General features: G+C 40.2%; 1 protein-coding gene across 1 annotated transcript; it reads left to right on the plus strand.

The window, feature by feature from the left end:
* The first annotated feature begins 64 nt into the window (after nt 1-64).
* Nucleotides 65-17,492, plus strand: LOC138968700 (ubiquitin-conjugating enzyme E2-22 kDa-like). Its single transcript, XM_070341313.1, has 6 exons — nt 65-218; nt 1,359-1,511; nt 2,335-2,417; nt 9,682-9,845; nt 11,299-11,363; nt 12,904-17,492. Exons 1-6 carry the CDS (start codon nt 156-158, stop codon nt 12,973-12,975), a joined length of 600 nt encoding a protein of 199 aa, XP_070197414.1. The 5' UTR covers nt 65-155; the 3' UTR covers nt 12,976-17,492.
* The last annotated feature ends 16 nt before the right edge of the window (nt 17,493-17,508 follow it).

The following is a 17,508-nucleotide window of genomic DNA, read 5'->3' on the forward strand; positions in this document are numbered from 1 at the left end:
AATTCGTGAAACAACATTTTTGCATTTATTCTCTCCGAATCTAGATTTTGCGCATGACGTCTGCACGAACCGGAAGTTACTTCATTCTGTGGTTGAAGAGGAACAACTTACCATCTCATTCAAAGTTTCTTTCAGGAACCACCCTCCCTGGTAGGATGGCAAACATTGCTGAGCAGAGAATACGGAGAGAATTCAAAGAAGTCGTTAAAAGTGACGAGGTAATTTATTAGAGCCTAGTTTAATAAGTATTCACAAACTAGAATTTGGGTCGTTCTGAAAGTCCTGTTCAGCCAACTGAAGCCAGAACTTCGGCCCAGTCATCCCGTTGTCATTGACGCACAGAAAGCACCGATTTCTTAATCAATTTAAAACATGTTATATGTTTCACGTTTTGAACGGTACACAACTGTGTTTGGGAGTTTGGCCATGGATGGTTTCTGGGAGCTCCATCGCCTGTTGTCAAACACATGCTTTCAGTTTCAGTTACACTTACAGTTTGAGTCTTCATGATGGCATTATATATATGAGCCTGTGCCAAAACGTGGTCAGCAAGAAGATACCTACCTTTCAAGAATAATTTCTCTTTATGAAAGCAGCAAGTTACTAATAGCACCACTCCTTCTTAAAGTAAACCCTTCAGAGAGATAGTACAGATAATTTCATCAGTTTTTATCAATTGGAAGGTCTTGAAAAGGTTATTAGAATGCCCCAAAATGACAAAATCCAACACTTTCAAAGTGGGACATTTGACACATAGCTACTTCATTGTTTTGTAAGAGCATGTATGCTCATTGGAAATTAAATTTCTTGATTGTATTTCTTAGGAGTGTTTTGAGGATTTGCTCAAATGAGTTTGCACCCAAACAATCTTTGAATATTTATGAAATATTTGAGTTTTAAAAGTGGCGTGTCAACTGTAACGGTTCATGTCCTAAATTTCTCAAATTTAAGACTGCAATTTTCTTATTTAATTATATATTTGATAGCTTTCAGTACATTAACATCAAGAAAAGAGCCTTTACATTGAAGCGTCATGACAAAAGAAAAACTCAGATGCGAACACTGATCTCAAATTTAGATCAGTGCTCGCGAAAACCATATGGGAGATAACTCTGTATTTTTGTTTTGATAGATTCGTGTAGGACTGTAGCCGAACTCATTTTGACCTGAGTTCAGGATGCTAGTTTATTATGTTGCTTAGAATTGGCCTTGGGTTTACACTTTTGATTAGAACTGGATTTTGAAATGTTCGCTTGAGTTACTTACTTAATTCAAGTTAATTGGCAAAAGTTTTGGTAAGGGTTTGATGTGAATGTATTTGAAGTAAAATTGAACATTTTTGCTCTCTCCATGAATAGGTTGCAGCATGTAACATCAGGGTTGAACTGGTCAATGACACATACACACACCTACGGGGAGAAATCATGGGGCCACCAGACACACCATATGAAGGCGGACGCTTTCAGCTGGAAATCAAGATCCCTGAGACCTACCCTTTCAATCCTCCACTTGTGAGTATCTGAAGGTGTTTCAGTATTCTGACTATTCATGCTGTTATTTCACATCAATCAATCTTTTTTAATCATCTTTTTTGGGGGGGACAAAATTCACTTGTCACGTCTGTAGGGATGGCCGGATCGCTGGCGGCGAAACAGCTTTCAGTTGTACTGTGCAGATTCAAAGCCATAAATACTGCAATTACAGAAACTTCTGTCATCTGCAAAAACACCTCCATGTTTTAGTGACTTGAGAACGAGGTTCCTATTTTGGACAATTTTTTTTTCATTTGTGCTGCGCCGGGCTGTTTCTACTTTCGCTACTGATTCCAAATCTGCATGTAATTGGTTACCATGTTGGTGTACTAAGTCAAATGTCTGCCTTTCAGCGGAATTGTATTGACTGGAACGGGTTGCCATGTTGGTGTACAAAGTCAAATGTCTTGACTTTCAGAGGAATTGTATTGACTGGAACGGGTTGCCATGTTGGTGTGCAAAGTCAAATGTCTGACTTTCAGGGGAATGTTAATGACTGGGATGGGTTGCCATGTTGGTGTACTAAGTCAAATGTCTGACTTTCAGGGGAATTGTATTGACTGGAATGGGTTGCCATGTTGGTGTACAAAGTCAAATGTCTGACTTTCAGGGGAATTGTATTGACTGGAATGGGTTGCCATGTTGGTGTACTAAGTCAAATGTCTGACTTTCAGGGGAATTGTATTGACTGGAATGGGTTGCCATGTTGGTGTACAAAGTCAAATTTCTGACTTTCAGGGGAATTGTATTGACTGGAATGGGTTGCCATGTTGGTGTACAAAGTCAAATGTCTGACTTTCAGGTGAAATTTCTGACGAAGATCTGGCATCCAAACATCAGCTCAGTAACAGGTGCCATCTGCCTGGACATCTTAAAAGACCAATGGTATGTGTTCTAGCTATCATATACATGGGTGTTACTCTTCCGGCTTTTGCCGGATTTCCGGTTTTTGAAAAAATCTGAAGCCGGAAATTCCGGTTTTCCGTTTCGTTTCGCAAAGTTGAAATAACGAGCAGCGGTTCCGATCCGACTTTTGACACCGGTTCGCGTGCTTTCTCGGTTCGCTCCCTTGGATTTGCCGCCATCTTGCTTATTATGATTTGGTTTCGTCGGTGTCCAGAAACTTTCTTTCAAACTTGAGCATTTTGCTCGATCAAAATGCCTTACATCAGTAATGATGTCGATCCTTCTAAACTTGAACAACTAGAGGAAGGTGTTACAAACAAGTGGAGGTGGGAATGGTTGGGAAAGGGGGGAAACGTGCTGCTTTACAGAGAGTGCAGGAGACATTCGTTCCTTCTTCAAAAAGCCTCGCATGGATACATTATAGGACTCAGATCAGAAGCAGTGTTTGTGTGTGGCTTTGATAATGCCACTGAACTCAAGAAAACGCGGGATGCCTTGTTTCTTGTCAGACATTTTTCGAATGCTAGAATTTTTTTTGAATTATTGACGGTGATTTTGCTTGGTTGATTGGGACAGTAAAGTATCCCATTTGTATTATTTTTGTGGACTTTTTTTGTTTCTGCTTCTTTTCTTCTTGTATGGTTTCTGACTGTGAAAATGCTGGAAATGGCCACTATATGCTTTCATTTTGGCAAATTTGCTTCAGCTTCAGGGGGGCAACGCCCCCCTGAACCCCCCAACGGGGCGCTGCCCCTGTGCCCCGCCGGGGCCTCAGCGGCCCCTGGACCCCTGCCTTTCAGGTTTTTTGATTTTTCCCAGTAACACCCATGCATATATTATATATATATACACCTTACAGTATTGGCGTTAACCAGTATATATATATACCGGTATTTTATCGATTGAAATGAGAAAGTACCGGAACAAAATTGGCTGCCGGTATGACCTACCGGTTGATTTTTAGAACTACCGGGGTTTTTTCCAAGTTTGCGTACCTGTTTGAAAAAATACTAGCGCCATCACTGCCTTACTGTCTGGGTAGGATGTTTTATCATTCAGGAGATCTAAATATATTGTTTTTTGTAACTGTGTGTTCATGTTCTGTTCTCTTTACTTCTACAGACCTGTTTACACTACACATTGAGCGTAGTAAACTACGATTTTGGTCCCCAAACTACGCAACTACGCATGCTTGTCTTATACTACGCAAACGTTTCATTTCGACTACACATTTTGACATTTTGAATACGCAAAAACGCGAGCGAGTTCCGATCCATAATTTGTACTAACCGGTTGTGTACTGCGTGCAAAACATGCCCGGCGCCCGCGAGAGTAGCGTAGTCAGTTGGTCTTGCTGCTGTTATTACAACTATCGCGGGCGTTTCAGCACATACTTTTCTGAACGCGGTCACTTCGTAGCTCATTCTTTCTGGAGGGAAAAAAATGGCTACAGCGACGAACACGGATTCAGAAGACTTTGGCGATCAACCGCCACGGAGCAAAAAAAAAGAAGCTTGGTCAAACTCCCAGCAAGGCTTTTCTGCCAAAGTACTATGAGGAGCATCCATGCCTAGTTTCGTGGAGAAAAGGGAAGCATTTTGCCCACTGCACTGTGTGCAACACGGCTTTTTCAGAGAAGCACAGTGGGCTTTACGACCGTGTAACCGCCACAAGAAAAGCACTTCTCATGAGGAATTCGAGAAATCCCGACCAAAGCAGAGGAAAAATTGGACTGTTTTGTGAAGAAACCCGTGCCAGGGAAAGAAGACCAAGACAAGCTCACTTTTGAAAGATCGGTAACCAGAGCAGAGGCAATGACCTGCCATATTATTATTATTGCCGACGCAAATTTGCCTTTATGTTGATACACATACTCCCAGTCCCTACTTTTTGTGACTTGATGTTCTCAGATTGTCACTGGTCTTGAATAGGGGGTCCCACTGTATATGAACTGCATACCCCTGCATACGAAAAAAAAGACTCCACAAGAAGGCAAAGAAAAGTAAAAATTGGTCAAACTACAGATATTGCCAAAAAGAATGCAGACGTACAATTAGGAAAGCGGAACAAAAATATGTGAACAACATCATTGAGACAGGAATGAGAGACAACAACAACAGCAAGCCCTTCTGGAGGTATGTCCGCGCCAGAAAACAAGACAATATTGGCGTAGCACCTCTAAAAGAGGGAACGAGACTCGTCACCGACAGTCTGTCAAAAGCAAAAATCCTCCTACAACAGTTCCGCTCGGTATTCACAAGAGAAGACGGATCGCCTCCCCCACAAATGCATAGTCCCCAACAGCCTCACATCTCCGACCTTGTCATCACGGAAGAAGGGGTTGCCAAATTATTAAGAAACCTAAACTCTTCAAAAGCTTGCGGCCCAGATGAAATTTCCAGTAAGGTCCTGAAAAACTGTGCCGACACCCTCGCCACGGCAGTTTCTGCTATTAGGTTTAGTTCACAGACACAGCCGGAATCTGACCCCTTTATCACCCCTTCCTCAGTGCCAGGCCGCCAGCGGTAATTAATCACCCATCCCCCGGTTCAGCGCTGGCTACACAGTAGTGACTGTACAACCGCGCGATAGCATCACCCACACAAGCCATCTCAGCAGTAGAAGGCTAAGAGAAAAGCTCCCTTCTACTAGCAGGCCAGAGTGCGGCCTAGCTCAACCTCTCGGCAGCTACGCACTGCTATCTCTGCCTTGCGAGTAAGCTGTGTGTTTTGAAAACACTTCTATCTTGTTAGTTCTCTTGAATTACGATGTCAGCATGTGTGTTATTTACACATAGCCTTGTAGTCAAGACCATAAACTTTCAAACGATACTAAATATGACCACTATGCTGTAGGTGTGCCACTGCTGTAGCCTGCTGAAAGAAGACAGACAGAGAACAGTACACACGGCACAATGTAATTAATGACATGTATTTGAGTGGCTACAGATCGCGCCACGGTCCACTTTTGAAGACAGAACAAATTAAAAACAAATCTGCAAGGTTAATGTTAACAGATGTTCATGCTGACACTTAAAAGATTTTTACCTTGTGTGTGTGAGGTATCTTTTCTTGAGCCCGCTTACAGGTATCCAAGTAGGAAAACAGTATTCCAAAATGTCAGCACACGTCAGTTGTTGTTGTTGTTATAGCTAGATTTACTTCCATGTATCTTGGGGTAGATTTAAAGAAGGCTGTTCACATTATACTGACACCAGCAAACCAGGGTCGGCTGGAATCATACTGACACCAAATGTTACTAATGGCTTGAGCTTGTTCCTTAACACGATCAGCTGTTGTGTCAGCTGTTGTGTTTGAGGGCGTACGGTTTAATTGCTTTGAATAGCACTTCTGACAAAACGTGGTCGAATGTTTTGCACTAATATCAGAAGATACATCAATGTTAAAAAAGTTTTTCAGTTTGTCCGCATAGTCCACACACAGTTTCACATTACAATGTCGATCTTTTTTTGTTCTTGCAGAGCGTTCCCCACACAGTCTACACAATGCATTAACACAAATTAGATGTTCAGTTTCAGTATGCTCCATTATGAAACACACTGCATACCAAACATACACTGTCACATGAAGACAAAGAAGAAAACTGGAAATATTAGGTCACACTGCTGCACAAAATAACTGAGTGTGATGTCACTTGTAATAATACTATGATTCAATCCTTTCTTTTCTGCTGAACAGTGGGTGAAAAATTTGCCTGTCACAACACAATGCCACACAAATGAAACACACAGCGTACATGTACTCTGATGATCAGAAACTAATACAAGACAAAAAGTCTTTAAGACGAAACCACATGGAAAATGCTCCAGACAGGGCTCTTCAAGATATAAACTAGATAAAAAAATCTGGTTCTGCTGCCAGGCAGTGGCAGGAAGGCAATTAAACCGTGGGAAATTGACTCATTTTCTGCTGCCAGCAAGTGGAACAAAGAAGGCTGAAGCCCCAGCGGGGCCAGGAATGTGATAACAGATAAGCAGGGCAGGGGCTGCGTGGGCAGGTGCCAGCAGCAAACTTAATCATGCTATCTGTGAAAGGGGGAACCGCTGTGTCGATCGCGGCACCTCTAACCTGCATATATAGACACTCTATGGAAACAGGACACCTGCCCGCAGACTGGCTAACTGCCAACGTAGCCTGCGTTTTCAAAAAAGGAGATAAAAACAGAGCTGAAAACTACCGACCGGTGTCCCTAACATCCGTTGCATGCAAGCTGCTTGAACACATTATCAGCCACCACATCCATCTTCACCTGGAGAAATACAAAATCCTTACGGACAGAAACCATGGGTTTAGATCAGGCTTCTCCTGTGAAACGCAGCTATTGACGACCATGAACGACTTGCAGAAAACAAACAATGCTGGAGTGCAGAGCGACATTATTATCCTCGACTTCAGCAAGGCGTTTGACACGGTCCCCCACTCCAAGCTCCTCCACAAATTGGAACACTACGGCATCAAGGGACCCATACACGATTGGATCACAAGATTCCTGTGCAATAGAACCATGAAAGTCATCCTGGAGGGAGAACACTCAGAGGGAGCAACCGTCGACTCAGGAGTACCACAGGGCACTGTCCTAGGCCCATTGCTTTTCCTGTGCCATGTGAATGACCTTCCTGAGCAAGTGAATTCAACAGTACGATTATTCGCTGACGACTGCCTGTTATACCGAAAAATCCACTCCTTCCAGGACCACATCACCCTTCAAGAGGACCTTGAAAAACTAGAAGTATGGGCCAATCAATGGGGCATGCGATTCAACGCCAAAAAGTGCTTTGTCCTCCCCACTAAGAAAAACACAACGTACATCTACGAACTCAACAAGGAAATCCTACGGCACGTCGAACAAAGCCCATATCTAGGAATCGAGATCTCAGCAGACCTCAAATGGTCTAAGCACATCGCAACCATATGCAAGAAGGCGGGATCCAAGCTGGGATTTCTGCGAAGAAACTTGGGAAGTTGCCCCCCAGAACTGCGACGAATGGCATACATCTCCCTCATAAGGTCCACCCTCGACTATGGAGCAACAGTGTGGGATCCACACCTAGTCCATGACAAAACAAAACTTGAGCGGATTCAGAAACAAGCGGCAAGATTCATAAAGCGCGACTACCGTTCCCAAGACCCAGGATGTGTAACAAAGATGCTACGGGACCTAAATCTACCATCTCTACAAGAGCGCAGAAAACAACAGCGACTCACCACTCTCTTCAAAATCATTGAGGGACATACCCCAGCAATACCTCCAGAAAACTTCCTGAAACCAATAGATAAAGAGAAGAGGAAAATACGGGCCAACACCTTTCCCGATTGCGTAGCAAGTAACATCGTCACCAAGTACTCTTACAACAACACCCGTGGCTACATCATTCCAGACGCCAGCACAGAGCAGTATCGACGCTCCTTTTTCGTGCAGACGGTGGCTGAGTGGAATGCACTAGACGAGCAGGTGGTCCAGGCAAAATCTGTTGCTGCTTTCTCAACAGCAATAAGCAGAGGTGCCACAAGCGGCCCTCTGCTCTAAAATCTAGAGAATCACTTTTAAACCAGCTTTTAAACATTTTAAATTAGGGAAGCTAAAATAAGAGGACTGGGGTCGGCGTGTATGTTGGGTGCTTTACGTCCCTCGTTACCCCCCAGCTCCTCAAACACCCAAACAATGATAGGAAATTGTATAGGTTATGGGGTGTCCTAAACTAGGGGTTACTTGAAGTAACATGTTAGATGTTTTTATGAGGACACACAGAAATTGATAGGTCCTTAGTTTGTTTTTAACGTATAGGCGGTGCGCTCTCACCCCCGTCGCGCAAATAACCTAAAAAGGTTCCAAGCGGCGTAAAATTCCTGATTCCTGATTCCTGATTCCCTCAACATAGCTTTTTTTTTAACAAATGCATGGGTGAAACTTTTCCGCCTTAGGGCGGAAATCCGCCAAATGAAATTGGTCAAATAAAGAATTCCTTATTTTGAAAATCTGTAAAAAAAAAAATTTTTGTTTTTTTGTTTTTTTGCCGGCGATCCGATCTGTATTTTCTCTAACACAGTGACCGGACATCGCTGAATCTTTGTTTCCCTGAGCGCGCGAATTATCGGACTACAGCTTGGCATTTGTTATCATTGTTTACTGTGCAAATTTGTGTGTTTGAGATACCAGGAAAGGCCTACTTTTACCCTTAAAAAGCCTGATTTTTTGTTTTCTTCCGGGGGGCTTCGCCCCGCTGGGCCCCCTAAGAGGGCGTTGCCCCTGCACCCCACCAGGGCGTGGGCGGCCCCTGGACCCCGGCCTCATTTTCCTTATTTTTAATTCTGATCAGTTTCACCCATGCAAATGTTCCAAACTAGTTAATAATTTTTTTCTTAACAAATAAACTTAATGCTTGGCTTGTATTTTTGTGGGGGCTTTGTTTGTATTTGTATGAGGAGTATTGTTCACATTGTAATAGTTTTGTTTGGAGTGTTGAGTGTTTGTTTTAGTACGGTATAAGTAACTGTTCTGTTTTGCGGTTTGGGTTGATCAAATTGAAATACTACACATTCACCTGCCAAACTACACATTTGCCTTATTTTCACACCCAAAACTACACATGGTACATTTCAGGGGTAGGCAGGTCTGCTTCTACAAACGTAGGCATGTGGGCTAGTCTGTGAGATTAAACTGAAACCGTATCTTATAAGCAGTGCAGCTTTATACTTCAAGTGTGACCTTAAAGGATAAGTTAAGAATGATGTCCAGAAATGGGAAAGGTCAAATGTAATTGATTTGAGTTTAGCCCAAAGAGTAGCCTCAAGTTATCTCACTCAGTTACTAGCTGTAGTGTAACATGATTACAGGCTTGAGGATGTTTTCATTCCCATGCAAAATGCATTACAGGGAGAATTTTGCTTATTTCCTACAGTCAGAAGTCACAATGGACCTTCTCATGGCTGGTCGCATATAGAAATCAGAGGAAACTGTAGAACAGGTGTTTTTGTGTGTGTGTGTACGTTCCACTGTATGTAACAGAACTTGCCAATTGTATCAGGAGAATCATAAATCTCACAAAAATGCTGGCACGTTATTTCAACTCTCCCTATTTCTTTAGGGCAGTGTACATGTGTGAGTTGTGAGTGTGGACTTTGCTGTGTGTGACCATTGCAAGCACTTATGCTGCTTCTGGTAACCATAGCAACTCCTTTCTAACATGAATCAATTGACACTTGACTCTGTGTGTACAACACAGGGCGGCAGCCATGACGCTGCGCACAGTGCTGCTGTCGTTACAAGCCTTGCTGGCTGCCGCAGAACCCGATGATCCCCAGGACGCTGTTGTGGCTCAGCAGTACAAAGAACACTACGAAATCTTTCGGCGAACAGCCCTGCACTGGACGTCAACTTTTGCCAATGGTAAGTTTGCTGCCTTGTAATTTTGTAGTGTTATGCAATCTTTTTTTCATTTTTTTTCAAATGAAGAACGATGTTGTTCAGGAATAATAAAGGTTTCGGTTTAGTCTGCAAGATGATCCTTGTTTTTAGTAATATTTTCGAGCACTGGTGATCTGAGATAGCGCTCTGCCTCATTCATATTCTCAAGCACTGTTGAACTGACTCAAGACATTTGTTGATTAACTTTTTTATATTTAGTCAAGTTTTGACTAAATATTTTAACATCGAGGGGGAATCGAAACGAGGGTCGTGGTGTATGTGCGTGTGTGTGTGTGTGCGTGTGTGCGTGTGTGTGTGTGTGTAGAGCGATTCAGACTAAACTACTGGACCGATCTTTATGAAATTTGACATGAGAGTTCCTGGGTATGAAATCCCCATACATTTTTTTCATTTTTTTGATAAATGTCTTTGATGACGTCATATCTGGCTTTTCGTGAAAGTTGAGGCGGCACTGTCACGCCCTCATTTTTCAACCAAATTGGTTGAAATTTTGGTCAAGTAATCTTCGACGAAGCCCGGGGTTCGGTATTGCATTTCAGCTTGGTGGCTTAAAAATTAATTAATGACTTTGGTCATTAAAAATCGGAAAATTGTAAAAAAAAATAAAAATTTATAAAATGATCCAAATTTACGTTTATCTTATTCTCCATCATTTGCTGATTCCAAAAACATATAAATATGTTATATTCGGATTAAAAACAAGCTCTGAAAATTAAATATATAAAAATTATTATCAAAATTAAATTGTCCAAATCAATTTAAAAACACTTTCATCTTATTCCTTGTCGGTTCCTGATTCCAAAAACATATAGTTTTGATATGTTTGGATTAAAAACACGCTCAGAAAGTTAAAACAAAGAGAGGTACAGAAAAGCGTGCTATCCTTCTTAGCGCAACTACTACCCCGCTCTTCTTGTCAATTTCACTGCCTTTGCCATGAGCGGTGGACTGACGATGCTACGAGCATACGGTCTTGCTGAAAAATGGCAGCTACTTGACTAAATATTGTATTTTCGCCTTACGCGACTTGTTTTCTTTTAGGTTGAAGTGCAGGTCAAAAACTGCATGAAAGGCTTATAGTTCTATCCAAAAAAGCACCTTGATAATTTTAACTTGTGCACCTCTGATACACACATTTACATGAATGATGAATGAAACATTTCTTAAATCGAATGCGCTGTTGTGACATATTTAATTGTCACTTGCAGCAGCGCATTGAAGCCTGAAAAGCTGAACAGCAAAAGCACCTCAGAATTGCCAGGAGACTTTCTGTGATCTAGAAACCATATGACTATGAGTTCCTTTGTTCCTTTGCTTTAGTATGAAATGTGAAAACAACTGTCAGAAAAGATATCTCTGTTTCTTTCAAACTGATGTTTGTGGGTTTGAAATGTATTTGATTTTTCTCACCCAGGTCCAAAGAAAGACAAGGACTATGACGACAAGGTGACCAGTTTGATCAACATGGGCTTTGAAGAGGTACGTACAGTTGAACCGGTCCTTATTGACAGGTGGACGTTAAGGAATGCTGAACTATGAGATAGAACCTTGTTTGGGATCCTTTGGGGTGGTCGAAATGGGCAGCTGGTCGTTATTTAGAGATAGTTGCTGGGGCAAGTTTGACTGTACCATGTTAAGTGTCATCAACATTTGTGTCATAAGCAGGCTTTGCGAAAGGGACGGGAGTGGTTGATTATTTAAAACTGTCAACTTTGTTGAGACAAGTCAGTTCATAGACATGTACAGGACACTTTTTTGACTACACTCAATAAACATAACTTACATTAAAAAGTATGTGCACTTCCTCAAAGACACATTTGAGAGTTGAGTGAGTTTTGAGTCAGTGTATCAGTCAGCCTTTGCTATTGGTGACAACAGTGGGTGGTTCTCTTCAAGCTACTTAATAAACTGTGCTAGCTACAATACCTTTAAAACATAAGTAATTGTATGTGTAAATGAAAAGCTGAAGAAACAGCACAAGCAAGGACCATCTGAGTATTTGTTGATGTTGAGAAAAAAATGTGGAAACAGCTGATTTTCTTCTTCAAAATGGTGTGCCAAAAAGGGATCAACTCTGACTCTGAAGCAAGAATTCTCCTTCATTACAATCAACAGACTGAATCTTACTTGTGTTTTTGTGACAAGACCTTCAATAATCAAAATTAAATAGAACAAAGGACTTTTGATTCTGCTGTCTTTGTGACCTAACATTTGAAAAGTGGGTAACTGGAGTGACATGCTGTGTCCCATTTGGGTAGGCTTACAAACACAATCGTCAGCTGCAACATGAGGTCAACACAGTAACTTTGAACCCGTATTGTCAAAATTCATCCTAAAAATATCTTGATCTGATTAAAGATCTTCATCTTGGAATAAGCCGCTGAATGTAAAGATGTCACTTTGACAACCATGTCCCAGCTGTCACACCAGTGACCCATCAACTTTAAACTTCGCCACTAATCAAAGATGAAAAAGAACACATGGACAGTTGACATCACACAAAACTTGAAAACAGCACTCAGACTGACGTAGTTAACAGACATACTTGAAACGGAAATGTGTAGTTGATTGAAAACTGTGACGTGTCCCACAAGTACATGACACACCAGTTACTTCCCAATGCATGGTTGCCTTAACGATTTAGATCCGATTGAACCAAGGAGATCTGTATCGTGTATCATCAATCTACAATTCAGTTTTGAATAGTTTAACATTGCTTAGTGTGGTGGGTCACTACTGCAAACACGATTTGTCAATTCCCTTCTCTGTCACCAATAGCAAATAATGACTGGTATACAAGTTATAACTGTAGATAAAAAGACCTAGTAATGAATTTAATTTTAGGGTTTGATTCTTTTTCTTTTTTTTTCCATTAAATTTGTAATTCAGCACAACTGTGTTTTGTTATATTATTCGTTTGTTCGCATTTAACAGTGAAATAGACAATGGATTTGGCATCATTATTTGCGCATAGCTAGTTCTCTCACATGCCTTAATTTTCCTATTTTATTTGTCACAGCACAAGGCACGTGTGGCGTTGTCGACAAATCAGTGGGATCTCACAAGAGCGGCAGAGTACTGTTTGAGCTAACCCTGTGCACAGCTAGATATGAAGTGCTAAAAACAACATGAACATTTTATCATCACACACTGGAAAAATACAGTTTCTGGTTGCTCTGGAGTTTTTTTCAGTTTATGCTTCGTGTACTTTATTTGTCATTTCAAGGACAAATCTTGTGACCACCCCCATCAGCAGAAACATTTTAATGTTGTTTGATAACCGACAATGAATTCTTGAATTCACATACATGTGTATTCGCAGTAAAAGCTGTCGGTGTTATACATTTACTGAGTTTAGCCCAAAGTACAGGTTTCATTTGTTTCTGTTTGATGAGCTTTTCCCTTCTACTGTACAAGAGATATTGAACTTTGTGGCTTAATGTATGAACATTTTGCTTTCACCTTGCATTCAACACATGCCATTGTCATGCAGTGTTTCTATTCATAGCGTTAGAAGAACCCGGCTATTTTTTTTCATAAGTGATGGAATATCTTTTATTTAGAAAAAGGACTTGTTTCAAACAAATAGATCCATTCTTGTGATGCAATATGCGTTGCAGCATTATGGCACAAGCTATTTTGCAACATAAAGCAGAATAAATTAGCACAGTTTTGTCTTTGATTTTGGGTATAAAAAAAGGCGGTTCTTAATGGAGCCCGAAGTCAACGTTACGGAGACTTTGCGAAGTCTTTTTACCGAAAACTTAGTGCTAAAGCTTGTGCGTCCAGTCGACTTGGCCCAGTTAAGAACAGGCTTAAGGGATGCATTTAACATTGACTGTAATTTGAGTTGAAGTTCACTTGAAAGGGGGGTTTTCATGATAAGGGCTGAAATGCACCATTCCTGTTTTTGCAGTTGCATGCATGGACACCAAATAATGGTTTTGATCGATTCTTACAACTTACTTCGAGCAGTTGTAAACAACAGTCCATGAGTTGCATGCCACTTTGAGATGAAATAGAAATGTTCTATATTCATACAATGTCTGATTAAAAAGCCCAAATCTGAAAGCTGTGTTTCTTTTTAACAGAACAGCTGTTGCATGGCCATGCACATCTTGCATGCTACTGATATGAGCAACTAGTTGTATGTGAAAAATGTGTATGGTGTAGGAATTGAGTGCCTGGTGGTTTGTCACTTCTCTGACTTATTATCAGTTGATATTATGCTCGCAGAAATACCAGAAATATAAAGGCAATGTTTAACTGTTATTGAAAAGTCAGAACTTCAAAAACATTGGAGGATTGTGCATTTTGATTTTTTTCCTACCATAGCTTAAACTGTCAGAGCTTAATTAAACTCAGAAGACCATCCAGATGAAAAATGTGCTGTTTAATTTCAGTTCTTTGTAAAAAGCTATATATATATGTGAAGAAAAAACAACAGAAGGGCATCAAGCGGTGCACAGAAACAGAAATCTTGTCTTTTTATCCCCCTAACCGTAAAACTTGTTTCTTTTGAAAAGAAAGGCTGTGGTGTTTTTCATTTGTTTGTGCATACATTTCATTTAGGTTTGAACTTGTTTTCCTTCCACTGAGGCATGAACTGATGAAGTGTGTTAAGGAAACAGAGTGAAAGAGTAAGCAATTTCAGGTATTGATTGCTTCTTGTGTATAAAGAGAAATTAATAATGTGTACGAGTGCTTGTGAGTGCATGCTTGTGTAACGACTGGTCAATAATTCGCTTGTTGCCTCAAGTCGTTTTGTTATTTTCCTGTTTGCTCGTAGAAATGGTCCCAGTCTTTGTCATACTGCCTGTTTACTAAAAAGAACCTTTTGTTCTACCAGAAGTTGAATGGTAGCAAATACATGTACCGTACTTTCTGATTACTGCACTTTACTATGAAACCTGACTGTAACATTAGTTGCATCATTGTATTGTGAAATCTTTGGGTTTTCATTTACATATTTTTTCATTTCTTTTAGCTCTGTTCATTTACATGTACTTATTTTTCTGTTTATTTATGTATTTATTGCAACGTTTTTTTCCTGCATTTATTTGCTGCTTTATCCCCTCAACAGTTCCTAGATGAACATAAATTATTTATTAAAAAGATGGGGGACGAACATAAATTATTTATTAAAAAGATGGGGAATAGTTTTCAGTGTTGCACTTTGCCAGGACATGAAATTTTTGCCATCTATTTAAAATACATGTACCACAATAGTTGTGCACGTAACCAGAATAACTGACAGTTTTCAGTTGATCTGTCATCATTGGTTTTTTTAGGAGACGTGCCATACATCTTAGTGAAATCAAGTAAATTGACTAAAACTGTAATAACTATGACTATTGAATGCTGTCAGATACTGAATGGAAATCTGAAGTAAACTAAACACAGTCTCTATTGAAATACTGGCTTGGGTGGCAATCCTCTGTTAAATTTGTGATAGCAACTGAGTTATTTTATATTTATTTTGTACCCCCCGCGGGTTAGGGGGAAGAATTTACCCGATGCTCCCCAGCATGTCGTAAGAGGCGACTAACGGATTCTGTTTCTCCTTTTACCCTTGTTAAGTGTTTCTTGTATAGAATATAGTCAATGTTTGTAAAGATTTTAGTCAAGCAGTATGTAAGAAATGTTAAGTCCTTTGTACTGGAAACTTGCATTCTCCCAGTAAGGTCATATATTGTACTACGTTGCAAGCCCCTGGAGCAATTTTTTGATTAGTGCTTTTGTGAACAAGAAACAATTAACAAGTGGCTCTATCCCATCTCCCCCCTTTCCCTGTCGCGATATAACCTTGAACGGTTGAAAACGACGTTAAACACCAAATAAAGAAAAAAAGAAAGAATATTTATTTTGTATCTATCAATCTATCCTGATTTATATACATATTTTAAAAACTGTTGTTATAATTGTCTGTCACATAAAATGCATCTGATTAGAAGTAGATGCTAAGGGTTTGAAAAAAGAGGAAGTTTCAAGCGCTCTTTGTCAACAATGACTGTGATTGGAAATATTTAGTTGAGAGTATCTTAGTGATGGATAAAACAAGTTGATGTTATTACTGCATTCTGTTTTTGTGTGGTTTATGTCAGAGGGAGAATGTGTTTTTGTGATTCTGTCTATCAGACACTGTTACTTTCTGTTCTTATAAAAATGTGAAAAAGACATACAGTATGATTGTTTTTGATCCATTTCATGCGTCTCACTATTTCTTTTTGCGAACCAGAACATGAAGATGTACATGTATTTACATTGAAATCTGATTGATGTTTCTTATTTAATTTATCTTCTGCTAGCCAATGTGAACATTTCTTTGACATGATAAGCATAAACAGGGACATGTTAGAATGTTTCCACATTAGTAAAAAATATTGAACTAGTTATCGTAAAGTTAAAGTTATGTACTGAAATTTTCCAAGCTCAAGAGTTGAGTGAATTATGGTTTTTCCTGTACTTAAGAAAAATCCAGCTTGTAAGGGGTTGTCTATTGTAAGGGGTGTGTCCAGAAAAGAGATCGGAAAGTCTAACAAACAGATACCTCACTGAACATGTAAGCCTTTGTGCAGTGCGACCTTTCACAGGAAGAGAACAAGTCAGTGAGTTTCATGTGGTAATAATGTGTGGATTTGTGCATGGCTAGGTCGCCCTTAGTTTTTGTGTTTGAATAGGCTGACTGCAGGCTACTCATTTTAATAAAGTGAACAGACCATCTTTCTTGCTATCTCTGGCTCTTGAAATAAAAACTACATGTCTTGGCACACACGTGGTTGTAAAGGTAATCACATTATTTCCTATCAGTCAGGTACAAAGAATATATTCGTAATTACATGAGAATGAGAGTACATGCAGAGTGCGCACACGCACACACACTGTGGTATGGTTACTTTATACATAGGGACTGAGCTTGGCTTGCATAATGACTGACGTAGGTTGTACCTAATAGTAATTCATCAACCAGGATAAAATTATATAACATGATAAAAGGTCACCAGTTAAAATAATGTAGTTTCAGTGCGTCTCTTGTAAACTTACACTCGACAGTTTTAGCTCAGATGGAGATGCGTCTTCTCTCGACTCGTTCACTCTGTATGTTATGTAGATGTGTACTTTTTTTTTGGGGGGGGGGGGGGGGGGGGGATGGTGGTGATGCTGATACAATGTACCAAGTTTCATTTCAGGCACTCTGTCATCATTGTGAAGTAACTTTCCCTCTGTCTCTCTCTTTCTCTGCACACCTTTTTTTCTGTACCTTTTTTTTCTGGTCAATATCTTTCAGGTGTCTTGCTACAGGTAGTTCCCATACTTTTCAGAATGAACCTTCTTTTTAGCCAGATTTGATTGGGGGGGGGGGGGGGGTATATGTCTCGACTCACAGGCTGTGTTCCTTGTGTTCTGCAAGATCCTACATTGTATTTTAATGTAAGGGGGATATAAGCTGTTAACTAATAAGTGCAAGTATTTGGAAATGTATTGGTGCGGCAAGAAAATATATTATTGTAGCGGAAAAGAAGGCGGCAAAGCTATTTCATGTAACTGACTTTTTTTGTATGTGACAACTTGCCTGAAACAAATAAAATTCACATGAAGAAAAATGAATATATTTTTGTGTGGA

The sequence above is a fragment of the Littorina saxatilis genome, linkage group LG6 (assembly GCF_037325665.1).
Source record: "Littorina saxatilis isolate snail1 linkage group LG6, US_GU_Lsax_2.0, whole genome shotgun sequence".
NCBI lineage: Eukaryota > Metazoa > Mollusca > Gastropoda > Littorinimorpha > Littorinidae > Littorina > Littorina saxatilis.